Source organism: Ambystoma mexicanum, chromosome 7p (assembly GCF_040938575.1).
Source record: "Ambystoma mexicanum isolate Mex_15411 chromosome 7p, UKY_AmexF1_1, whole genome shotgun sequence".
NCBI lineage: Eukaryota > Metazoa > Chordata > Amphibia > Caudata > Ambystomatidae > Ambystoma > Ambystoma mexicanum.
In genome coordinates, this window is record NC_090939.1 from 56,693,773 (window position 1) to 56,719,840 (window position 26,068).

The following is a 26,068-nucleotide window of genomic DNA, read 5'->3' on the forward strand; positions in this document are numbered from 1 at the left end:
TATCAGTAGGTAAACTGGTACCGCGGAACGCATACAGAGTAAGGCACCTTCATTGCCTCCAGAGCCGCCTGCAGAGATCTGTGTGCAAGCTGCAGGTCACTGCAAGGCCACTGATCCATGCAGCAAACATAAGAATATGTCATGTTTATGTTAGTATCTTAGATAGTTCTCAAGTTGACTGGTGGAGAGCAAACAATCCCTGTAAATCCTTAGGCGGGTATGGTATAACAAGGCCTGAATTCTTGGCAGAAAAGGCCATTTTCCAGTATTTTTTTTATAATTTACAAAGTCAAACTCAAGGAGCAGGGCCAGAGGAAAGGAGTACCAAAAGGACACACCCACACAGTGTCCCGTCACCACGACCTTGCTTCGGAAGTATTCGGGCACAGACCACTTTGCTGCATCCAGTGTTGAGTGTCAGTGAGTTGGCCAATAACACAGATCATCCAGTTCCTCAGACATCCATGCCTGAGACTAAACTATGCTCCCGCTCATTGGAACTTGAGCAAGTGGTTAGGCACTGAAGGAAACTGGAAACAACGTAGAGCCCTGAGGGACACCACAAGGGTGACTTCTACCTCTAGGCACTGAAGGAGACTGGAAACAACGTGGAGCCCTGGGGGACACAACATAGAGCCCTGGGGGACGCCAGGAGGTGAGGGTGACTTCTACCTCTAGGCACTGAAGGAGACTGGAAACAACGTAGAGCCTTGGGGGACACCACAAAAAGCAACCACATTCTCTGATCAAGCGGTGACCTCTAGGCACTCAAGGAGACTGGACGCAACGTAGAGCCTTGGGGGACATCACAAGAAGCAACAACATTCTCTGATGAGAAGCCATCAAGTTTCATCCGGTGGGTACAGCTTTGGGGGGACACGCGTTTGTCTCTTTGAGGTAGTTCCGCCAACTCCACAGATGGCTACCAGTTCGCGGCAGAGGATCCGGTTTGGATACGCAAGCAGCAGATTGATACAAGATTGCCTATTACCTCAAATGCGCTCTCCGATTAAAGACTAGGTAAAAGGTTTCAGTAGAAGCAGCTTTTTCTATGATTATACGCTATTAAAGACATTAGGGCTGCTAATGGAGAGAAGTGTAGCTTGATGCACGTGACACAGAATGTCTAATGGAGGAGCAAGGCTATAGGATTAATGCTGCGATTTAATTGGACTATCAGCTGGCAGCACTGCCTTAGCTCTGCAAAGGTTCATGCGATTCCTCACACACACATCTGGGAGCCAGGCCGAGATGGTGTCCGCGGATCCCGTCGGATCCTTGGCCAGCGAGAGCACGTTGCCTTATCAGACCGCTGACTGTATGGTGCCATTAACAGCGGCGTCAGGAACACGTGCAAATCAGCTCACATACCTCAAATCTTTTTAATTATTCCCAACCAACAATTAGGATTCTGCTTGCATTTTTTTTTTAGCTTCAATTACTTTCAAATCAAGCATTTTTTTTAATGCTTGTTTGTACAGCACTTAAAAAAATGACAAACAGTTCACTGGAGCTTTACTGATTAGAAACGCAGAGCTCTACAAAGTGAAACAATATTATTTTAAGAGGTACTTTCAAGAGAAAACCAGTGACGGAAAACCGACTGTTTTTATCGCTGGCTACACAGCACATGCGAGACAAACGTCTCTGATGGCCAAGAGTGCCCCTTCCTCTACGGAATGATTGACGGGGGCCAGGGGCGGTCGGGGGGCCACCACTCCCCTCATAAGTAAATAAGAGGAGAAGGATCTATGAGAACATATCGATCCACCGCGATATCTAATCATGGTGCTGGGCTGGGGAGTTTAAGGGGGAAGATAGCACAGTGGCTATAGAGGAGGCGGCATTCTGGATTATGAGGCTTCCTCAACACTAGAGGAGGTCTGGTCTGGAAGACTGTGCAGTGGATATGGTGGAGACTGCATTCTGGATTATGAGGCTTCCTCAACACTAGAGGAGGTCTGGTCTGGAAGACTGTGCAGTGGATACGATGGAGACTGCATTCTGGATTATGAGGCTTCCTCAACACTAGAGGAGGTCTGGTCTGGAAGACTGTGCAGTGGATACGGTGGAGACTGCATTCTGGATTATGAGGCTTCCTCTACACTAGAGGAGGTCTGGTCTGGAAGACTGTGCAGTGGATATGGTGGAGACTGCATTCTGGATTATGAGGCTTCCTCAACACTAGAGGAGGTCTGGTCTGGAAGACTGTGCAGTGGATACGATGGAGACTGCATTCTGGATTATGAGGCTTCCTCAACACTAGAGGAGGTCTGGTCTGGAAGACTGTGCAGTGGATACGGTGGAGACTGCATTCTGGATTATGAGGCTTCCTCTACACTAGAGGAGGTCTGGTCTGGAAGACTGTGCAGTGGATATGGTGGAGACTGCATTCTGGATTATGAGGCTTCCTCAACACTGGAGGAGGTCTGGTCTGGAAGCCTGTGCAGTGGATATAGGTGGAGACTGCATTCTGGATTATGAAGTTTCCTCTACACTAGAGGAGGTCTGGTCTGGAAGACTGTGCAGTGGATACGGTGGAGACTGCATTCTGGATTATGAGGCTTCCTCAACACTAGAGGAGGTCTGGTCTGGAAGCCTGTGCAGTGGATACGGTGGAGACTGCATTCTGGATTATGAGGCTTCCTCAACACTAGAGGAGGTCTGGTCTGGAAGACTGTGCAGTGGATACGGTGGAGACTGCATTCTGGATTATGAGGTTTCCTCAACACTAGAGGAGGTCTTGTCTGGAAGCCTGTGCAGTGGATACGGTGGAGACTGCATTCTGGATTTTGAGGTTTCCTCAACACTAGAGGAGGTCTGGTCTGGAAGACTGCAGTGGATACGGTGGAGACTGCATTCTGGATTATGAGGTTTCCTCAACACTAGAGGAGGTCTGGTCTGGAAGACCGCAGTGGATACGGTGGAGACTGCATTCTGGATTATGAGGTTTCCTCAACACTAGATGAGGTCTGGAAGACTGTGCAGTGGATACGGTGGAGACTGCATTCTGGATTATGAGGTTTCCTCAACACTAGAGGATGCCTGGTCTGGAAGACTGTGCAGTGGATACGGTGGAGACTGCATTCTGGATTATGAGGTTTCCTCAACACTAGAGGATGCCTGGTCTGGAAGACTGTGCAGTGGATACGGTGGAGACTGCATTCTGGATTATGAGGTTTCCTCAACACTAGAGGATGCCTTGTCTGGAAGCCTGCGCAGTGGATACGGTGGAGACTGCATTCTGGATTATGAGGTTTCCTCAACACTAGAGGTCGTCTAGTCTGGAAGCCTGTGCAGTGGATACGGTGGAGACTGCATTCTGGATTATTAGGTTTCCTCAACACTAGAGGAGGTCTGGTCTGGAAGACTGCAGTGGATACGGTGGAGACTGCATTCTGGATTATGAGGTTTCCTCAACACTAGAGGAGGTCTGGAAGACTGTGCAGTGGATACGGTGGAGACTGCATTCTGGGTTATGAGGCTTCCTCAACACTAGAGGAGGTCTGGTCTGGAAGACTGTGCAGTGGATACGGTGGAGACTGCATTCTGGATTATGAGGTTTCCTCAACACTAGAGGATGCCTGGCCTGGAAGACTGTGCAGTGGATACGGTGGAGACTGCATTCTGGATTATGAGGTTTCCTCAACACTAGAGGATGCCTGGTCTGGAAGACTGCAGTGGATACGGTGGAGACTGCATTCTGGATTATGAGGTTTCCTCAACACTAGAGGAGGTCTGGTCTGGAAGACTGCAGTGGATACGGTGGAGACTGCATTCTGGATTATGAGGTTTCCTCAACACTAGATGAGGTCTGGAAGACTGTGCAGTGGATACGGTGGAGACTGCATTCTGGATTATGAGGCTTCCTCAACACTAGAGGAGGTCTGGTCTGGAAGACTGTACAATGGATACGGTGGAGACTGCATTCTGGATTATGAGGTTTCCTCAACTCTAGAGGATGCCTGGTCTGGAAGACTGTGCAGTGGATACGGTGGAGACTGCATTCTGGATTATGAGGTTTCCTCAACACTAGAGGATGCCTGGTCTGGAAGACTGTGCAGTGGATACGGTGGAGACTGCATTCTGGATTATGAGGTTTCCTCAACACTAGAGGATGCCTTGTCTGGAAGCCTGCGCCGTGGATACGGTGGAGACTGCATTCTGGATTATGAGGTTTCCTCAACACTAGAGGTCGTCTGGTCTGGAAGCCTGTGTAGTGGATACGGTGGAGACTGCATTCTGGATTATGAGGTTTCCTCAACACTAGAGGATGCCTGGTCTGGAAGACTGCAGTGGATACGGTGGAGACTGCATTCTGGATTATGAGGTTTCCTCAACACTAGAGGAGGTCTGGTCTGGAAGACTGCAGTGGATACGGTGGAGACTGCATTCTGGATTATGAGGTTTCCTCAACACTAGATGAGGTCTGGAAGACTGTGCAGTGGATACGGTGGAGACTGCATTCTGGATTATGAGGTTTCCTCAACACTAGAGGATGCCTTGTCTGGAAGCCTGCGCCGTGGATACGGTGGAGACTGCATTCTGGATTATGAGGTTTCCTCAACACTAGAGGTCGTCTGGTCTGGAAGCCTGTGTAGTGGATACGGTGGAGACTGCATTCTGGATTATTAGGTTTCCTCAACACTAGAGGAGGTCTGGTCTGGAAGACTGCAGTGGATACGGTGGAGACTGCATTCTGGATTATGAGGTTTCCTCAACACTAGAGGAGGTCTGGAAGACTGTGCAGTGGATACGGTGGAGACTGCATTCTGGGTTATGAGGCTTCCTCAACACTAGAGGATGCCTGGTCTGGAAGACTGCAGTGGATACGGTGGAGACTGCATTCTGGATTATGAGGTTTCCTCAACACTAGAGGATGCCTGATCTGGAAGACTGCAGTGGATACGGTGGAGACTGCATTCTGGATTATGAGGTTTCCTCAACACTAGAGGATGCCTGGTCTGGAAGCCTGCGCAGTGGATACAGTGGAGACTGCATTCTGGATTATGAGGTTTCCTCAACACTAGAGGATGCCTGGTCTGGAAGACTGCAGTGGATACGGTGGAGACTGCATTCTGGATTATGAGGCTTCCTCAACACTAGAGGAGGTCTGGTCTGGAAGACTGTGCAGTGGATACGGTGGAGACTGCATTCTGGATTATGAGGCTTCCTCTACACTAGAGGAGGTCTGGTCTGGAAGACTGTGCAGTGGTTACGGTGGAGACTGCATTCTGGATTATGAGGTTTCCTCAACACTAGAGGATGCCTGGTGTGGAAGCCTGCGCAGTGGATGTGGAGGTGGCGGCACGCTGGATTATGAGGTATCCTCAACACTGAATTGTATCTGTCTGGAAAACTGGCGGTGCATGTGGAGGAAGTGGGTTTCTGGATTCTGAGGTTTCCTCAGCACTAGATGACTGGTCTGCATGACTGGGTACTGGATGGGGAGGCAGTAGTATTCTGGCTTATAAGGTTTCCTCAACACTAGATGATATCTGGAAGACCGTGGATGGGGAGGAGGTGGGATTCTGGAGTCTCCAGGTACTTTCATTTATTTATTACCCTTTTCAAATGTATATACAGGGCAGATCAAGTCACGACTGGCACAGATTACAACAAAGAGGATTGGATTTAGTCCGCCAATGACCACATATTGGAACACATATCGGAGAGCAGCCAGACAGACGCAGAGCGCTGCCTCCCTTCAACTGTGCCAAAGTGGACATCATCTCTATCCCGGACCTCAAACCTTCTACCTAATGGACTTGCACAATACGAATGAAGACATCACATACTTCTTGGTTTCTGTCCACAAATGTACAGAGGCTTATTAAGTGCAGGATACACCAGGCTGGTGCCCTTCTGTGGTGGCACAGACTCCAGCACAAGGACTTCACCTCTTGAGCAAGCAGCCAAGTAACTGCATAACGACGGGCAGATGGAGAACCGTCTTCTTGATACAAAGTGTCCCAATCCAGAATGACTGGTCACAAACACTCCTCCCTTATAATAAGGGTTTCAGTTTTCTGGAAGTTTCTAACGCCAAGTACATAAACAGATAGAAAGTCAGAAAAGTCATCTACACTTTGAAGAGATTTAGGATAATAAGGAGGTGGTGGGGAGGTCACAGGGCTCATGCATAGAAAAGCACCCAATGACTATTAAAGCTGTGTTTACATTCAGTGGGCAAATGCTATTCAAATAAATTGAATCAAAATGCTCTTCACAGGTTGGGGAGGGATTGCTGCCTCGATTCCGAACACTCATCGTTCACCAGAACCCCAGATCTACCAGCAGGGCCTTGCCATGATTCCAATAGTGTTGCGCAGAGTTTGCTACTATTGTGTCGCTCGCAATCAGGGGAGGTGCTTGTGCACAGCTGCTACACAATGGCAGAGGTAGGCTTCAGTACGTGGGACATCACCTCAGGCTATGACTGCAGGTCTCCGGTGGAGCACAAGTAGCTGGCACTGATGAGGTTTAGTACTTGGACAGTCTCTGGAAAGCAGGGTTTGATCTGCAAGCAACAGAGTGAGTTGGGGAGGCCCACTCCTCAAGCTCCCAAATGCCCCAGCACATGCAGCTGTTTATTACAAGTAATGGCAGATGTTTAGAAGGGCACCTGCTTCACTGTAGGGCAACAGGGAGGAGCACTTGCGGTGGCTCAAATTACAGCACAATAGAAGCGACTCTATAAATACAGAGGGCACGAGTGTGTAACCACAACACTGTTTTATTCACAGAATAATGGCAGATAATTATACTTGACCAAAACTAGAGATAACAAAGAGGTCAGAACAGAAAACGACCAAAATTAGATTTAGAATAGAAAGTACAAGACTATCTCATCTCTACAGCAACCTTTGGCTCTCCAGATGTTTGGGACTATATCTCCCAGTCGCCGCAGCGAGTACAGTCGATGGTAAGGAATTCAATATCTGGAGAGAGGCCTGCTCTTGGGCCTAGACATTGCAAGGGCCTTCACCTTCGGCTGTAGATCACGTCCACAATGAGGCCGTCTGATGTTCTACCAAGACTGAATCCAGTTCTGATGCTTCCCTCACGGGTGGCATGGCCAGGCAGACCCACACATCACCCCCAGCAACCCACCACAGAGAAAGCCAACTCCCAGAAGTTATGCATGCTTGTTTCCTGACACACTGAAAACCAGGTGTCAGTGGTGCACTTGCAGAGTACTCTCATCTGGTCTTCAGTCAGTAGCCTGAAGGAAGAGCGTGCGCCTGGTCCCCCCACGCGACATCTCACAGCTAGTGGTACTTATTGTCCTCCAAATCAGTGTCTTGAAGTTCCACGGTGGACCGACAGGAGACCTAGAACTGCTGCGATACTACAGGCATGAAGGGACCAGTCTCTAATATTTCTCACACCTGGTGAGGCCCAGAAAGTCCCAGCACGCGTGGCACGCTTAAACGTCAGTCACTGCCCCACGAGTAAAGTTGGAGATCCAAAACTGCACTATCTAGCGTTGCTATTATACTAGAGGTGGCTAGGAACATACATGTCTTTGCCAGGAAAAGCATGTCTGGGTCTACAGCATGGACTACATCACACAAGAACCAACATCCATAAAGTGGCCCTATTTATCACTCAGAGGGCACACAAAGGGCAAGCTTCGATCATATGCACTTATATGGGGTGGCAAGAGTCGACTAGGGTGCGCTGGAAAGTAGGACCAGACCTTGGACTCAAGCTTGAGTGCTCATGGTCCGCTCGTAGTATGAGTGGCAGGGTGATCAATTTTCTTTTCCCGTGCCCACCAAGTGCCTGCCTTGCCCTTCTGATGAAATAGTCTTCAGATTTCTGATACAGGCAAGTTTATATTTTTCAGAGTTTGGGATGTCTATAGCGCAAACGTAGGTGGGAAGGAATGGAGCTCTGTACAAGTAATTTAGGGTTAATAAAGGTGCATAGGCTGGGGAGGGGGTTACAGTAGCCTGGATACGCCACACTTCAGGAGGTGGTGTATGCTTAGGGGGTTTAGCCAATTGTTGGAATTGGCTGGATACGCAGAACTTATTCCAGTGTGGGGGGATGTTGGGCAGGTCTAGCGACACAGTGCTATACAAGCAATGTGGGGTTAAAAGAGGTCAGTGGAAGGGGAGGTGAAAGCAGCTTGGATATGCCATGCTAGAAGTGTGGTACATGCCTAGGGGTTTCACCCAATTGTTGGGTTCGGCTGGATGTGTGGAACTTCCATAGGTCTGAGGGTCTGCTGCCGTGTCTGGTTGACCAATACATCATGGCGAGGTAGGCAGCGAAGCTGGACCGACAGAGGCTTATAGTCCCCTGGCATGGAGGGCATGGAGCTCTGGACATCACCCAGGGTAGATATTAAGGCATACATGCCCATGTATCGATGTCGATGAGTGAACGGCTGCGACGACTACACCCAAAACAGATATCCGACACTTGAAGGTACTTTACTCTTGCTACAATGGAGACAATATGTTGAGGATCTTTCAATGAAGAGACTCCTGGACCCCTAATGCTCACGACACTGCCACACGCCTGCAAACTGATGACGGTCGTGAAGGCAGAATTTTCTTATTTAGTGTTTATATATTTATGAAGCTGTCTTTTTGGCTCTGAAATTTTTCCACATATTCCTTTCACATTTTGGGGAATTAATCATTAAATGTGATGAAGCCAACATCCAACACATCTGGGAGTAAAGTGTCCAATTTGGATTTCCCCGGCAACACACGCCTATCTACTGGGAAAGCTCGTCTCTGTGAATCAAAAAACAGTTCCAATCTGAGCAGTTATTAACCCTGTTTGAGCCATCCGTCAAGCCCATGAAGACAGAAGTTAAGACAGGATAGGGCTGGAGCGGACAAGGCCAGCACAATATCTGGAAATGCGGACTCTGTAGCCCTCTTTAGGCATTTTACAGATGCCAGTGTCCAAGCTGAGCAGCTCTCTGGCTCCTCCATGCATGTCAGGAACCATGAAACCACGAATACAATGGAGTAACATTAAAAAAAATATATATCAGCGGGAAGGAGGTTGGTGTCCAGAGGGTCGCAGAAGGTGCCCAGAGGGGTGAACAGATCCAATGTGAAAGTAGTAAGGAGGAGGAAGCTCCCCAGAGGAAACAAGAAGGCTTGAGAGTGTTAGAGGTGGCTGAGAAGAACAGTGAAGGAAAGGAGGTTCGGGATCTGAAGGACAAAGGCGGTGCCGTAAGTGGCAAAGAAGTTGAGAGCGAGACTCCTCAGAGTAAGACGTCTTGTGTCAAAAGGGGTGAAGTTGAAATGAAAAGCATTCCAGAATAGGGAACTGCCAGGAGGAGCAAAGATGATGATAGGCAGAAAAGGGTCAATGTCCAAAGGGATGAACAGAGTGAGAGGGAGTAGAGGTGGAAGAGGGTTACAGTGACCCGAGGCAGATACAGAAAGAAAGCTGTGTGAGAGACGATACCGAAAAAGAAGGAGATGTATGAGATACAATACAGAAAGAGCTGTATAAGAGACGATATAGTAAGAGAAAGAGCTATATAAGAGACGATACAAAAAGAGAAGGAGCTATATGAGAGACGATACAGAAAGAGAGCTGTGTGAGAGACGATACCGAAAAAGAAGGAGCTGTATGAGATACAATACAGAAAGAGAAAGCTGTATGAGAGACAATACAGAAAGAGCTATATAAGAGACGATATAGTAAGAGAAGGAGCTATATAAGAGACGATACAGAAAGAGAAGGAGCTATATGAGAGACGATACAGAAAGAGAGCTGTATGAGAGACGATACAGAAAGAGAAGGAGCTGTATTAGATTCAATACAGAAAGAGAGAGCTGTATAAGAGACGATACAGAAAGAGAAAGAGCTATATGAGAGACGATACCGAAAAAGAAGGAGCTGTATGAGATACAATACAGAAAGAGAAAGCTGTATGAGAGACAATACAGAAAGAGCTGTATAAGAGACGATATAGTAAGAGAAGGAGCTATATGAGAGACGATACAGAAAGAGAGCTGCATGAGAGACGATACAGAAAGAGAGCTGCATGAGAGACGATACCGAAAAAGAAGGAGCTGTATGAGATACAATACAGAAAGAGAAAGCTGTATGAGAGACAATACAGAAAGAGCTATACAAGAGACGATATAGTAAGAGAAGGAGCTATATGAGAGACGATACAGAAAGAGAGCTGCATGAGAGACGATACAGAAAAAGAAGGAGCTGTATGAGATACAATACAGAAAGAGAAAGCTGTATGAGAGACAATACAGAAAGAGCTGTATAAGAGACGATATAGTAAGAGAAAGAGCTATATAAGAGACGATACAAAAAGAGAAGGAGCTATCTGAGAGACGATACAAAAAGAGCTGCATGAGAGACGATACAGAAAGAGAAGGAGCTATATGAGAGACGATACAGAAAGAGAGCTGTATGAGAGACGATACAGAAAGAGAAGGAGCTGTATTAGATTCAATACAGAAAGAGAGCTGTATAAGAGACGATACAGAAAGAGAGCTGTATGAGAGACGATACCGAAAAAGAAGGAGCTGTATGAGATACAATACAGAAAGAGAAAGCTGTATGAGAGACAATACAGAAAGAGCTGTATAAGAGACGATACAAAAAGAGAAGGAGCTATATGAGCAACGACACAGATAGAGAGAGCTGATGAGACACGATACAGAAAGAGCTGTATAAGAGATGATACAGAAAGAGAGGGAGCCATGGAGAGCCTAATTTACTAACAAAGGCGCCAACCATCCCCCTTGTAGATGGTGCCCGAGATTAAGTCATGTATTTAATATACATACAGCCATATGTCTTTGTATACACAACATACAAATGGACACTTTATACAGTGCAATGAAACTTGACATGCATCACCATGTTTTGAAGCCGTTATAAACCCAGAGTCCTCCGATACAAGGGCGACAAGGTAATCCAAGGCTGGAAGGGTGGCTCTACAGCATCGGGGTAACTACTGGAAACAAGGTATAGTACATACATGTGGAAACTGGGAAGGGCCTCGTTCCAGCTCGACGCCGGGCACCACATTCCTCTGCACAACACTCCGCACTGCACATGCGCTTTAAACACCTGCAGTACTGCAATGGCCATTTGAACACTCGGCATTTTGGTCATGCACAAACACTTAAGACTGTGTCAATCATCTAAACGGTCTCAAACCGTTCATTAGCTTTCCCACATAATCAGGTTCATGCATAAACATTGCAATTCATCATAATCAGTGTTAGCCAATCAAAAGCCTTGCACTTGTCCTTGCCAAACATAGGTGCAGTGTTGCGGGGAGGACACATGGAGCTAAGCCAACACCGGGCTTCGAGGACAGGACATTCTCTCCTGGTTTCTGGAGGTTTGGATTAATTCCATTGTTTTGTTAAAACAACCAACCTGGGGCTTCAGCTGGAGAACAAGCACCCTGGCTGCATCACTCCCTACCAGACTCTAGTAGCTGCTTCTAGGCACTATCTGCGATGTTCAACATGAGACATTTTTCAGGCTTAAGGAACAGAGTGCCTACAGCCCAATCTGCTCCCCACTGCAGCACTCACTCTTCAGGTGGCCTCTGCGCCCTTCTTTGCGCTCTAGTGTCTCCTCCACCTGTCTGCTTGGGTGGACATGGACCTTCTTTGCGCTCTAGTGTCTCCTCCACCTCTCTGCTTGGCTCTGCTTGGGTGGACATGGACCTTCGTTGCGCTCTAGTGTCTCCTCCACCTGTCTGCTTGGGTGGACATGGACCTTCGTTGCGCTCTAGTGTCTGCTCCACCCGTCTGCTTGGGTGATGTGGACTGTCTTTGCGCTCTAGTGTCTCCTCCACCCGTCTGCTTGGGTGACATGGACCGTCTTTGGGCTCTAGTGTCTCCTCCACCCGTCTGCTTGGGTGACATGGACTGTCTTTGCGCTCTAGTGTCTCCTCTGCCTTTCTGCTTGGGTGGACATGGACATTCTTTGCGCTCTAGTGTCTCCTCCACCTGTCTCCTTGGGTGGACATGGACCTTCTTTGGGCTCTACTCTCCCCTCCACCTGTCTGCTTAGGTGGACATGGACCGTCTTTGCGCTCTAGTGTCTCCTCCACCTGTCTGCTTGGGTGGACATGGACCTTCTTTGCGCTCTAGTGTCTGCTCCACCTGTCTGCTTGGGTGGACATGGACCTTCTTTGCGCTCTAGTGTCTCCTCCACCTGTCTGCTTGGGTGGACATGGACCTTCGCTGCGCTCTAGTGGCTCATTCCACCTGTCTCCTTGGGTGGACATGGACCTCCGTTGCGCTCTAGTGTCTCCTCCACCTATCTGCTTGGGTGGACATGGACCTTCGTTGCGCTCTAGTGTCTCCTCCACCTGTCTCCTTGGGTGGACATGGACCTTCTTTGCGCTCTAGTATCTCCTCCACCTGTCTCCTTGGTTGGACATGGACCTTCTTTGCGCTCTAGTGTCTCCTCCACCTGTCTGCTTGGGAGGACATGGACCTTCGCTGTGCTCTAGTGTCTCCTCCACCTGTCTGCTTGAGTGGACATGAACCTTCTTTGCGCTCTAGTGTCTCCTCCGCCTGTCTCCTTGGGTGGACACGGACCTTCGCTGCGCTCTACTCTCCCCTCCTCCTGTCTGCTTAGGTGGACATGGACCGTCTTTGCGCTCTAGTGTCTCCTCCACCTGTCTGCTTGGGTGGACATGGACCTTCTTTGCGCTCTAGTGTCTCCTCCACCTGTCTGCTTGGGTGGACATGGACCTTCTTTGCGCTCTAGTCTCTCCTCCGCCTGTCTCCTTGGGTGGACATGGACCTTCGCTGCGCTCTAGTGTCTCCTCCACCTGTTTGCTTGGGTGGACATGGACCTTCTTTGCGCTCTAGTGTCTCCTCCACCTGTCTGCTTGGGTGGACATGGACCTTTGCTGCGCTCTAGTGTCTCCTCCACCTGTCTGCTTGGGTGGACATGGACCTTTGCTGCGCTCTAGTGTCTCCTCCACCCGTCTGCTGGGTGGACATGGACCTTCGTTGCGCTCTAGTGTCTCCTCCACCTGTCTGCTTGGGTTGACATGAACCTTCGTTGTGCTCTAGTGTCTCCTCCACCTGTCTGCTTGGGTGGACATGGACCTTTGTTGCGCTCTAGTGTCTGCTCCACGTGTGTGCTTGGGTGGACATGGACCTTCTTTGCGCTCTAGTGTCTCCTCCACCTGTCTTTTTGGGTGGACATGGCCCTTCTTTGCGCTCTAGTGTCTCCTCCAGCCGTCTGCTTGGGTGGACATGGACCTTCTTTGCGCTCTAGTGTCTCCTCCAGCCGTCTGCTTGGGTGGACATGGACCTTCTTTGCGCTCTAGTGTCTGCTCCACCCGTCTGCTTGGGTGGACATGGACCTTTGTTGCGCTCTAGTGTCTCCTCCACCTGTCTGCTTGGGTGGACATGGACCTTCGTTGCGCTCTAGTGTCTCCTCCACCTGTCTGCTTGGGTGGACATGGACCTTCGTTGCGCTCTAGTGTCTCCTCCACCTGTCTGCTTGGGTGGACATGGACCTTTGTTGTGCTCTAGTGTCTCCTCCAGCCGTCTGCTTGGGTGGACATGGACCTTCTTTGCGCTCTAGTGTCTGCTCTACCTGTCTGCTTGGGTGGACATGGACCTTTGTTGCGCTCTAGTGTCTCCTCCACCTGTCTGCTTGGGTGGACATGGACCTTTGTTGTGCTCTGTCTCCTCCACATGTCTGCTTGGGTGGACATGGACTTTTGTTGCGCTCTAGTGTCTCCTCCACCGGTCTGCTTGGATGGACATGGAAGGAATGGAACGTGTGCCGGGTCTTTAGACTGTAAGAATGCACACAGGGACTAGAAAATAAAGGCAGGTGCTTTAATGCAATAAATATTTGCACTTCCTATACTTCCATCAGGCGCCATTGCCTTCGTTCCTCATCCACTCTACCCAGAACACAACCACGAGGGGCTTGGCTTTTCCAGCATCTGAACAACGTCTCAGCTCGTAGAGTGGTATTCTTATCCTGGGAAGGACGGTAGATAGGTCTGGTACAGGCTTAATGTCAATTAGCATGTAGATCAGGGCCAGCTAAAGCGGGCGTGCCACCGAACTGGGGGAGTTGGGCTAAGTGGCCTTGAGAAAAGATTGATAGGACAGAAACGCTGCTGCCAGAACGCAGCCTCCCTCTCACTCAGTCTGTAACCCTTCCTCCCAGTCTGTAACCCTCCCTCCCAGTCTCCGCCCAGTCGGTAACCGTCTCTGCCCAGTCGGTAACAGTCTCTGCCCAGTCGGTAACAGTCTCTGCCCAGTCGGTAACAGTCTCTGCCCAGTCGGTAACACTCCTGCCCAGTCTGTAGTCCTCCCGCCCAGCTCGCCCGCCCAGTCTGTAACCCAGCCCTCCCGCCCAGTCTGTAACCCAGCCCTCCCGCCCAGTCTGTAACCCAGCCCTCCCGCCCAGTCTGTAACCCAGCCCTCCCGCCCAGTCTGTAACCAAGCCCTCCCGCCCAGTCCCTCCCGCCCAGTCTGTAACCCAGCCCTGCCGCCCAGTCTGTAACCCAGCCCTCCCGCCCAGTCTGTAACCCAGCCCTCCCGCCCAGTCTGTAACCCAGCTTCCCGCCCAGTCTGTAACCCAGCCATTCCGACCAGTCTGTAAGCCTCCCGCCCAGTCTGTAGCCCTCCCGCCCAGTCTGTAGCCCTCCCGCCCAGTCTGTAGCCCTCCCGCCCAGTCTGTAGCCCTCCTGCCCAATCTGTAAGCCCCCCTCTCAGACTGTAAACCACACGCTCCGTCTGGTCTTCTCTGCCTTCTAATCTTCCTGGCCGCTGCTGGAGAAACATGTACCAAGTCCTGAAACTGAAAGCAAAATGCCACGTGGGACACGAGCTGCATTCCCCACGTACATGTTAAAACTGGCTCTTGTTTCTGTTCAAGCACCTTGCAAGCAGGCAGAATGCCAACATTCCATACACTCGAGTAACTCTCCAAGGATTACACAAGTACTGGCACAGACAGCTGTGGGTACGCAGGCCTCCTTCCAAGGCAGAGCCGGCCGCCTGCATGGCCAGAGAGGCATGGATATGGGAGAGGAGACCAGTGCCCCTGCAGTGGCCCAGTTCCAGATGCCATTCAGTGCCCACATCCCATACATCCACAACAGTAGCCTTACTTCTTGCCGTTTGATCCCTTCACTGCCAATGGGGAACCAAAGGCGTTGGTTAAGCACCACTTGTGAGCCAACCAAACGGTGGCGATGGCAACTATGAGACAACATTATGGAGCCAAAGGGGACATAGACATGTTCTGCCTCGGAATGCCAATTCTACCCCTACAAACTACCACTAAACAGCAGCTGTGAGCCAAGACTCAAAACACACAGGACAGGTTATGCGGTTTGTTGTCCCTGTGACTTTGTCACACATATTATAACATGACTAGGTGTACTACTGTCTACTGTGTACTACTTTCTGCCCGACAGTGGGGCTGGCAGGACCCGAATAGGACTAGACGGGCAGCCTGACCATCACCTGGCACAAGGAGAAAAACGACTGTACATGGGGGGCCGGGGGGAGAAGGCCCATGCAGAATAACCCTGCAAAAGTCTTCCCAAAGACTCCTCCAGGGAGCCCCTGCAAATCCCACCCGGCCATGAACTATTCCGGAACGCCACGAGGGAATAACTGCTTAGGAAATACCAGGTCCCAGAGAAACAGTATTCGGAACTGCATCTCCCAAGCTTCATTTTGGAAAGAGCTACACAACCCAGAGCGAATTCCCGAACGTCCATCAACGATTTAGCGGGAGACGAGTAAGGGGGAAACACTAGTGCATTCAGAGAGAGCCATTAGACAACAGCTGCAGATCCTTGAAGGGGAAAACCTAACTGTTTCAGATTCCTTTCCCCAGAAGCAGTGCTTGTAAAGCAGAATGCCCCCCACCCGCTGCAGCATTTAAGGAAATAAATCCTTTCTCCCACTTGATTTTTCACAGGTGGGGACCAGACAACGGGAGGACGGTGTGAGAGCTTTAAAACTCAAGCTAAGAAACACAAAGTGTCTTTTGGGCTGGGAGCTGAGAAAGAGGGAGCACTAGAGCAGGGGAGCACCTTGAACCCAGAAGCGGGGTGGGCTCCAGTAAGGGGGATGGGGGGGGGAGCCACAGAAGAGTGTGTGCTTTAGTGAGAGGGACTAGGGCCCCATGAGCCCAGAAGATGGGTGTGCTCCAGTGAGGGGGACAAACACACCTTGCACCCAGAGGCGGGGTGTGCTCCAGTGAGCAGAGAAAGACACCTTGCACCCAGAGGAGGGGTGTGCTCCAGTGAGGGGGAGAAAACACCTTGGACCCAGAAGAGGGGTGTGCTCCAGTGAAGGGGGTAAACACACCTTGGACCCAGAAGAGGGGTGTGCTCCAGTGAGGGGGAGAAACACACCTTGCACCCAGAGGAGGGGTGTGCTCCAGTGAGGAGGAGAAACACACCTTGCACCCAGAAGAGGTGTGTGCTCCAGTGAGGGGGAGAAACACACCTTGCACCCAGAGGTGGGGTGTGCTCCAGTGAGGGGGAGAAACACACCTTGCACCCAGAGGTGGGGTGTGCTCCAGTGAGTGGGAGAAACACACCTTGCACCCAGAGGTGGGGTGTGCTCCAGTGAGCAGAGAAACGCACCTTGCACCCAGAGGTGGGGTGTGCTCCAGTGTGGGGGAGAAACACACCTTGCACCCAGAGGTGGGGTGTGCTCCAGTGAGCAGAGAAAGACACCTTGCACCCAGAGGAGGGGTGTGCTCCAGTGAGGGGGAGAAACACACCTTGCACACAGAGGAGGGGTGTGCTCCAGTGAGAAGAGAAAGACACCTTGCACCCAGAGGTGGGGTGTGCTCCAGTGAGCAGAGAAAGACACCTTGCACCCAGAGGTGGGGTGTGCTCCAGTGAGCAGAGAGAAACACCTTGCACCCAGAGGTGGGGTGTGCTCCAGTGAGCAGAGAAACACACCTTGCACCCAGAGGTGGGGCGTGCTCCAGTGAGGGGGAGAAACACACCTTGCACCCAGAGGTGGGGCGTGCTCCAGTGAGGGGGAGAAACACACCTTGCACCCAGAGGAGGGGTGTGCTCCAGTGAGGGGGAGAAACACACCTTGCACCCAGAGGAGGGGTGTGCTCCAGTGAGGGGGAGAAACACACCTTGCACCCAGAGGAGGGGTGTGCTCCAGTGAGGGAGTGGGGGAGGCCTCTTGCGCCCCAGAAGGACGGTGTACCCCAATGAGGAAGAGGTGGGCCCGTGAGCCCATGCAGTGAGGAAGCGGGAGCCTGGGGCCACAGCAGAGTGTGCGCTTAAGAGAGAAGGAGTAGGGCCCTCATGAACCCAGACGAGGGCTATGCTCCAGTGCAGAGATAGAATAAAACAGTGACTATGAGCCCAGAGAGAGGGGGCTCCCCTTTTCCATGGAAGGCAGGCATAGCTAATGTAAATAAGGAGGGCCCCATGAAGGGGAGGACTTTAGGGGACACTCCCTGGTATGGGAGGAAGACTGGGCTCTAGACATCACTATCCAGGAGACCTTCTCTGTGCCTTTTATTTTGTGGTCCTTTATTTATCATGGTTCATTTCGCAAGAACCTTTACGCTACAGCCCCCTGAACCCATTTCCATGCAATAGTCTTATGTTTTACTCTGGATGAGTGAATAATGTAAGCTTACTCTGATGCCAGTAGTTGAGTGTTCTCTTGGCCATGTGACATTATATGTGGGCACATTGTTTATGACATTGGTATGTTAGGTGAGGAGACATTACTAAACACACCAAATCACCAGCACGGTAGTGTGGGCACCTACGCTTATCTGAAAAGATGCACTGTGCCCTCAGCAGGGATTCTCTAACCATGGGCTGTGCAGAAGGGTAAAGGGGGGAGAGGGAAAGTATGCGACCGCGCATTCTGTACCCCGTCTGCGCCCAGATGCCTCCGGGCCAGGCGCGCAATACAAATAAATAAATACAAAACCGGATTTATTCACCCACCAGTCGCCACACCCTTTACTGGTGCATCTTGAATCACGAAAACAAACCTGAACCCCAAGGCATGGAGACGCTGCACTACCAGGTAAGGGCACAGCGGTGGAGGTGGGTGGGGGGGGAGCAGCGAGGGGTTGGGCAGGAGTCATTTGGACTGCGGCTGTTTGTCCCCTGTGAATGGAGCTGGAGACCGGTGGGAGACACTGGAATAGACCCCTGGGAGAAAGCACCAGGGATGTTCACCCCTGAGCAGATGGCCTGACACACGCAATTCATTGCGCCGATGAGCTAAAACCTCCACGGCCCATTCAGCACAGCAAGTGAGAATGCGGGCTCTGCCAACCTACATACCAAGAAAGGTGAAATGGGGGCCAGGGGTCTTCACAGCTCAAAAAGCCTTTTCCTGAATAAAACGTGTTCATTCCCATAGTTATCATCACAGAGGGCATGGTCTCACAGGGTGAATCACACACAGAGTCCCACACTCTCTGTGAGATAGGCAAAGTGAGAAAGTAAAATGGGACAGTCTTCAAGAAGCGGGCGGCAAGAGCACGGGGAGGACAGCAGGCTGTTTTGCCTTTTCCATGTGCTGCTAAGACTTCTAATCCTCTTTGTGATGGTTGAGGCCTTTGTCATTTCTTGCCATGCCAGGTTTTGATCTGCTGTTTGTGGTTTTAGGTTTGTGTGCATCACTCCCAAGTGGTCCATGGAGCTCTCCACTGACTGACTCTCTCGGTTAGTACGTTCAGACACAACATGCATTCCAACCAATTTGATCGGCCAAGCCTCCAAAAAGGATCCATGGAGTGGCAGTGGACTGGCGTGTCTCCTCTTCAATGTAACCTAACGGCATGCCATGGTGGGTCATTAAGAGACCGCCCAGCAAAAACGACACGTAATGGGTGCCGCCGGTCATCCCACATAGATTATATGTGTCAGGCAGAAGCTGGGATGGAATTCATGCCTTTGAAGTCGTTGATAGACAAAGAGTGATCATGGTCGTCTCTCGGCCGATCACCTGAGGCAGAGTCCAATATCCCCAAGCGAATGTGCTTTTGGTTTGAACCAAGCAATAGTCATTTTAGGGCCATGCAAAGAAATCTGTGAAAGGGGCCAATTGGGTCGGAAGGGATTCTAAATCGGAAGCATCGCAGCCATCGTAAATAATCTGGCAAATATTTGCAGTAATAGTAAGCCAGATAATAATGTAATCGCAGAATATGTTGCTGGGCAGGAAGGCAACCCCTCACCCGACATATACTGCATGGTAGATGAGGACCGCACTAGGGCAAAGAAAGGAATGATTTGATATGCCAGATCTGATGGCATCTTACATAAGAGTAAGCTCCGGTGCCTCAGGGCTGAATATAAAAATGCGATTGGTAGGAAAAAAAGAAAATTAGTATGCAAAATCCCGATGGGGCGCTCTAGATTTGGCCTTGGCAGAGGGGGTCACTACCCGCTTCTGGAAGCTGGTAACTGCAAAAGAGATGGATAGTGACCAGTATTTGCAATGTTGTACCCATGAAGATGTCTGGCGGGGGCATTTCACTAGATGGTATGACAGTTCCCAAACACCAACTGGGGAGGCATACATCAGTAATTCTGAAGGGCCGACCCTGCATGGCGACTGGCACATTTTTACAAATGAGGTGGCATGAGCACTCGGTTTCATAAAAAACTCGGAAGGTAGCTGGCCCTGACTTTGTGCCAGTAGACCTCTATGGAGATGAAATGGCGATGCGAGTGCCATCTCTACGCAGGGTTATTAACACCGTAATAAGATCAGGGGACGTATCAAAATCCTGGAGGAACGAAACTATAGTCCCTATCTATAAAAAAGAGCGTAGAGATTGCCCAGGGAACTACCGCCCGGTATCGCTGCTCGACAGCGCTGGGAAAACCTTTGGAAAGGTAATTGACTCAACTCCAGAATTGGGCAGAGGAAATCTAGGTCCTTTCTGACGCGCTGGCAGAGGAACTGTGGACCACCGTTTCCTGTTGTTTTTGCTGTTTTGTTAAGATAAGTCGCACGCAATATTTCTGGACTTGAAGACCGCCTTTGACACTGTTTCAAGGACACCATGTAGCACATTTTGACTGACTGGAAGGCCCACGTGCAACTGGTGGAAACAATCAAATCGTTGTACTCGGAAACCAAACCATCAGCGCCTTTTGCAGTGAACAATGGGGTGTGTCTGGGCACCCTTCCTCTTTTGCACCTTAATCCAGTGTATAGTGGATTAGTGGATGCCCTGGAAGGGGGGGCGGAGGGGGCTGCCTCGATGCACCAAGAATTGCGTTTAGGAAATGGCCAGCGCTTTTTACGGGGATGATGCAGTGATTTTGGCAACAACCCCAAAAGGGCTGGAGATATCCCTGGACATTTTTGTTGGCAAAGAGCTTAGTTTGGAGCTGAATATTAACAAAACTAAATCCATGGTTTTTAAACCAGGTTTTGCTACGAGCGGTTCCCTGAGAATACTGATTGATGGGAGAAGGCGGGAACAAGTCAAATATTTTGCCTACTTCGGGACCAGGTTCCATGAATCGGGCGGTTGGACCGAACAATTGCTTAAGGCCGAGACTAATCTAGGGAAGTACATTGGTGGAACACAATCTTTTTTCTCCGGCCAGGGTAGCAGGGCAATTTCCCTGGCCCTTGACTTGTATGAAAAGCAAGCTTTACCAAAAGCCCTTTGCGGGTCGGAGCTTTGGGGTTACACCAGTGCAGCAGCTCTATCTACACTGGGAAATACATTTATAAAAGAATTGCTTTGGTTACCAAAAAGTGACCCAACTGTTGGTATTTCTAAATCTTTTTTCCCTATAGCTGACCAGATTGCTCTTAAACCAGTGCTATATTGGGTCAGACTATGGAGCTCGCCAGGGCTGGAATTGTACCCAGATTCTCTGAAAAATGTCGCAGCTGGGTCGTACATGTAAAGCGTCTGTTATATACATTGGATGCTGGCTCTTTCTGGGAACATCCCATTGGTTGTATGAGGACCTCAACAACAACTCTTAAAATACATGCAAAGAGAAAATCTAGAGGTCAAGAGGGCTCCTGTTAGAAGAGGTCCAGATTTATGGCCGAACAGTATGATGGGAAGGTGTAACGCGTTCCTGGGTGAAATGTACCCCCCCATACGGGCGGTCTTCATATGGGGCCAGGTCTTCTCTGTCCGCACAGCATGGTATAGCCAGCCATGGTCGCCCTCCAGGCCTGGTTTTGGCCCGTTGTAGGCTCCCAGACGAAACAATTGTACATTATATGCTAATCTGTCCTATTACTTGAAACCAGTGTTGAATGAAGAGATACGAGGTGCACACAAAGCTATGCTGTTTTTAACATGCTCAGTAAACCGGAAGGTCATTTTCGCCAGTGCAAGAATACCCAGAGAGCCTGGCTGCTAAGACGGAGGATTGGGGGGAAATGAGTAAGAATGGCCGTCTGCTCTCCTCTAATGTGTTAATAGGTGATGGGTTACACTGCCACGTTTCACATGGTGTAGCTATCTGAATTGTAAGACTCCTTTTACTCAAATGAATGTTCTGTTTTTATTTGTGTAAACTCTTTTTCTTATCGCCGTGTTGTAATGAATGTAGCTAATGGTTTTACACCAAATAAAGCTTTGAAAGTCAAAGCATTCCAACTAAGCCCACCCACATACAGCAATTGAACAGCCATCAGAACACGACAAGACTAAAACCAACTTGCAGACCAGAGCCGGGTCCAGTACAGCCTGGCACCATGGGCACACACGCATCTCCTTTGGACACCAATGCCCCCATGCCCTTGCCACACAACACCTAGAAACGAGCCCGCGGGCAAACTCTGAGCACTTACGGTCTGCACACATCAGGAAATCTCTCTCGGGTTCCCCACCCCCGTCCCGGGCCGGCCCACTAGTGGGCTGGGAGATCGTGCAAATGGCAGCAGAGTGCAATGTAAATCTCTGCCGCATAACAGGACTTTCATGAATGTGCAAACTTTCCAAAGTTACAGGAGCCGCCTCCATATTCTCACCCGTCTGAAGCTCTTACTCAACTGCCCCCGGCTGACAGTCTGCCCCCGGATGTACTCACCACGCTGAAGTCCAGGTTGTTCTGCACCCAGTCCTGGCCCTCGCGGAACTCTTCCAGCAGTCCCATGATATAAAGGGTGTCCAGCGCGTCCACAATTGTGGCACCCATCTGGGAACTCCCTGTGGGAAGAGGAAGGTCACCCATTAGTACATTGCTTGCCCAGAACCCACAGCTCAGCGTGTACTGCCGTTAGAAAAACCTACCCAAGCAGTGAGGGCGCAGCAATACTAAACTCATTTCCCTTAGTGCCAGTGTGCAGCACACCACAGAAAAATCACATGGTCAATAACTCAGCAGTGTAATGATCCTCAAGATACGCATGAAATATACATTGTAGCACACATGAACAGGCTTGGAGTACAGCCAGCCCTTCACAGCTCGCACAGTGAAGAGGGTGGACTTTACGCAGAGCATACAGAAACTGCGGAGAGGAAGATTAGAGAAGGGACCGAATAGCAGAGAGTCACTTATGCCGAGGGAGAAAGAGACAGGCGTTGTACAGAAGCGTGGATTCATACTGTAGTGCTATAAGTGAGCGAGAGGGGGGGGGGGGACACTTGTGCAGCGTGGAATGCCTCTGGAGGAGGCCTTTACGGGAGCTTGAATAATAGCAGGCCGCAGGTGGCATTTACTCCATAGTGTTGCAGTGAATGGAGCACAGCCATTTCCTGAGTTTAAGACAGCAGCTTCACTAATTCAGTGGATACTGGCACGCCCGTCTACTGTCTGCCCATGCCCTCTCTAGACATCATCAAATAGACGGAAAATGGTCTCCCCTCATACTTTATTACTCGGCAGTACGGTGCCCCCAATTTCTGCTCCCTACCCCCAGAAGTATTGTCCTAGAGTTCTGTCCCAGATAGGTATGAATGTAGTTACTGTTTGATCGCAGCCACTCCTGCTGGAGGTTGTTCCACTCATTAATGACTTAGGTGTAAAGAATTGAAACACATAAATGGGCTCTGGTGTTACTCCCGAGTCTCCCCCTTCCCACCTCATAATCCCCCCATGCGCCCGACACATGTCAGAGTCACAGAACAGCCGGACAGTCCACACCATCTATTGGGGTGTCTGGTTCCAGCTAAGGGTGAGTCCAAATTCTGAGGCTAGAGCCTTGCAGAGAACGTAGAGTTCCCTGGCCAGGATCCACTTACGCAAAACCAGAGGTGATATCCAGAACTCTTATCCTATGGCACGGCTCTGGGCAACCCTCCAGACCAGCGTTCATCGCCTGCCAAGCCATTACAAAAGCAGAAAGACCATATGCAAATCAGGCCTACTCCCACTGGTGGCAGTACCGGACTGATTTACATATGGCTGGACCCCTTTTGCAATGGCGCAGACGGGCTAATAAACAATGGTATGGAAGGTTGCCCAGAGCAGCGCCAGTGGCTCAGATTCATTCCAAACCTTCCACCCATCAGTTTTTGGTTTCGGGATCCACTTCCACCGGGCGCCCAAGCAATGAGTGCCTCTTGCTGAAGCTCTAGGGGTCGCAATCCTGCTGGAAGGACGTGCAGCGAGCAAGGGGTCCTCTTGGGTGGATGGAGAGACCAGTCGCAATCCTGCTGGAAGGACGTGCAGCGAGCAAGGTGTCCTCTTGGGTGGATGGAGAGACCAGTCGCAATCCTGCTGGAAGGACGTGCAGCGAGCAAGGGGTCCTCTTGGGTGGATGGAGAGACCAGTCGCAATCCTGCTGGAAGGACGTGCAGCGAGCAAGGGGTCCTCTTGGGTGGATGGAGAGACCAGTCGCAATCCTGCTGGAAGGACGTGCAGCGAGCAAGGGGTCCTCTTGGGTGGATGGAGAGACCAGTCTCAATCCTGCTGGAAGGACGTGCAGCGAACAAGGGGTCCTCTTGGGTGGATGGAGAGACCAGTCGCAATCCTGCTGGAAGGACGTGCAGCGAGCAAGGGGTCCTTTAGGGTGGACAATCCTGCTGGAAGGACGTGCAGCGAGCAAGGTGTCCTCGGGTGGATGGAGAGACCAGTCACAATCCTGCTGGAAGGACGTGCAGCGAGCAAGGGGTCCTCTTGGGTGGATGGAGAGACCAGTCGCAATCCTGCTGGAAGGACGTGCAGCGAGCAAGGGGTCCTCTTGGGTGGATGGAGAGACCAGTCGCAATCCTGCTGGAAGGACGTGCAGCGAGCAAGGGGTCCTCATGGGTGGATGGAGAGACCAGTCGCAATCCTGCTGGAAGGACGTGCAGCGAGCAAGGGGTCCTCTTGGGTGGATGGAGAGACCAGTCGCAATCCTGTGGAAGGACGTGCAGTGAGCAAGGTGTCCTCTTGGGTGGATGGAGAGACCAGTCGCAATCCTGCTGGAAGGACGTGCAGTGAGCAAGGGGTCCTCTTGGGTGGACAATCCTGCTGGAAGGACGTGCAGCGAGCAAGGGGTCCTCATGGGTGGACAATCCTGCTGGAAGGACGTGCAGCGAGCAAGGTGTCCTCTTGGGTGGATGGAGAGACCAGTCGCAATCCTGCTGGAAGGACGTGCAGCGAGCAAGGGGTCCTCTTGGGTGGATGGAGAGACCAGTCGCAATCCTGCTGGAAGGACGTGCAGCGAGCAAGGGGTCCTCTTGGGTGGATGGAGAGACCAGTCGCAATCCTGCTGGAAGGACGTGCAGCGAGCAAGGTGTCCTCTTGGGTGGATGGAGAGACCAGTCACAATCCTGCTGGAAGGACGTGCAGCGAGCAAGGTGTCCTCTTGGGTGGATGGAGAGACCAGTCACAATCCTGCTGGAAGGACGTGCAGCGAGCAAGGGGTCCTCTTGGGTGGATGGCGAGACCAGTCACAATCCTGCTGGAAGGACGTGCAGCGAGCAAGGGGTCCTCATGGGTGGATGGAGAGACCAGTCGCAATCCTGCTGGAAGGACGTGCAGCGAGCAAGGTGTCCTCTTGGGTGGATGGAGAGACCAGTCACAATCCTGCTGGAAGGACGTGCAGCGAGCAAGGTGTCCTCTTGGGTGGATGGAGAGACCAGTCGCAATCCTGCTGGAAGGACGTGCAGCGAGCAAGGGGGTCCTCTTGGGTGGATGGAGAGACCAGTCGCAATCCTGCTGGAAGGACGTGCAGCGAGCAAGGGGTCCTCTTGGGTGGATGGAGAGACCAGTCGCAATCCTGCTGGAAGGACGTGCAGCGAGCAAGGTGTCCTCTTGGGTGGATGGAGAGACCAGTCACAATCCTGCTGGAAGGACGTGCAGCGAGCAAGGTGTCCTCTTGGGTGGATGGAGAGACCAGTCACAATCCTGCTGGAAGGACGTGCAGCGAGCAAGGGGTCCTCTTGGGTGGATGGCGAGACCAGTCGCAATCCTGCTGGAAGGACGTGCAGCGAGCAAGGGGTCCTCATGGGTGGATGGAGAGACCAGTCGCAATCCTGCTGGAAGGACGTGCAGCGAGCAAGGTGTCCTCTTGGGTGGATGGAGAGACCAGTCGCAATCCTGCTGGAAGGACGTGCAGCGAGCAAGGGGTCCTCTTGGGTGGATGGAGAGACCAGTCGCAATCCTGCTGGAAGGACGTGCAGCGAGCAAGGGGTCCTCTTGGGTGGATGAGAGACCAGTCGCAATCCTGCTGGAAGGACGTGCAGCGAGCAAGGGGTCCTCTTGGGTGGATAGAGAGACCAGTCGCAATCCTGCTGGAAGGACGTGCAGCGAGCAAGGGGTCCTCTTGGGTGGACAATCCTGCTGGAAGGACGTGCAGCGAGCAAGGTGTCCTCTTGGGTGGATAGAGAGACCAGTCACAATCCTGCTGGAAGGACGTGCAGCGAGCAAGGTGTCCTCTTGGGTGGATGGAGAGACCAGTCACAATCCTGCTGGAAGGACGTGCAGCGAGCAAGGGGTCCTCTTGGGTGGATGGCGAGACCAGTCGCAATCCTGCTGGAAGGACGTGCAGCGAGCAAGGGGTCCTCATGGGTGGATGGAGAGACCAGTCGCAATCCTGCTGGAAGGACGTGCAGCGAGCAAGGTGTCCTCTTGGGTGGATGGAGAGACCAGTCACAATCCTGCTGGAAGGACGTGCAGCGA

At 51.1% G+C, this 26,068-nt stretch overlaps 1 protein-coding gene across 1 annotated transcript in view; it reads right to left on the bottom strand.

Annotated features, from left to right (window-relative positions):
* Positions 1 to 26,068, bottom strand: part of MAN1A2 (mannosidase alpha class 1A member 2) — a 1,471,929-nt gene that overhangs the window by 523,298 nt on the left and 922,563 nt on the right. The window contains exon 4 of the mRNA XM_069635768.1: positions 22,049 to 22,167. Coding sequence (XP_069491869.1) covers positions 22,049 to 22,167 — 119 coding nt within the window. The remainder of the gene's footprint in view (positions 1 to 22,048; positions 22,168 to 26,068) is intronic.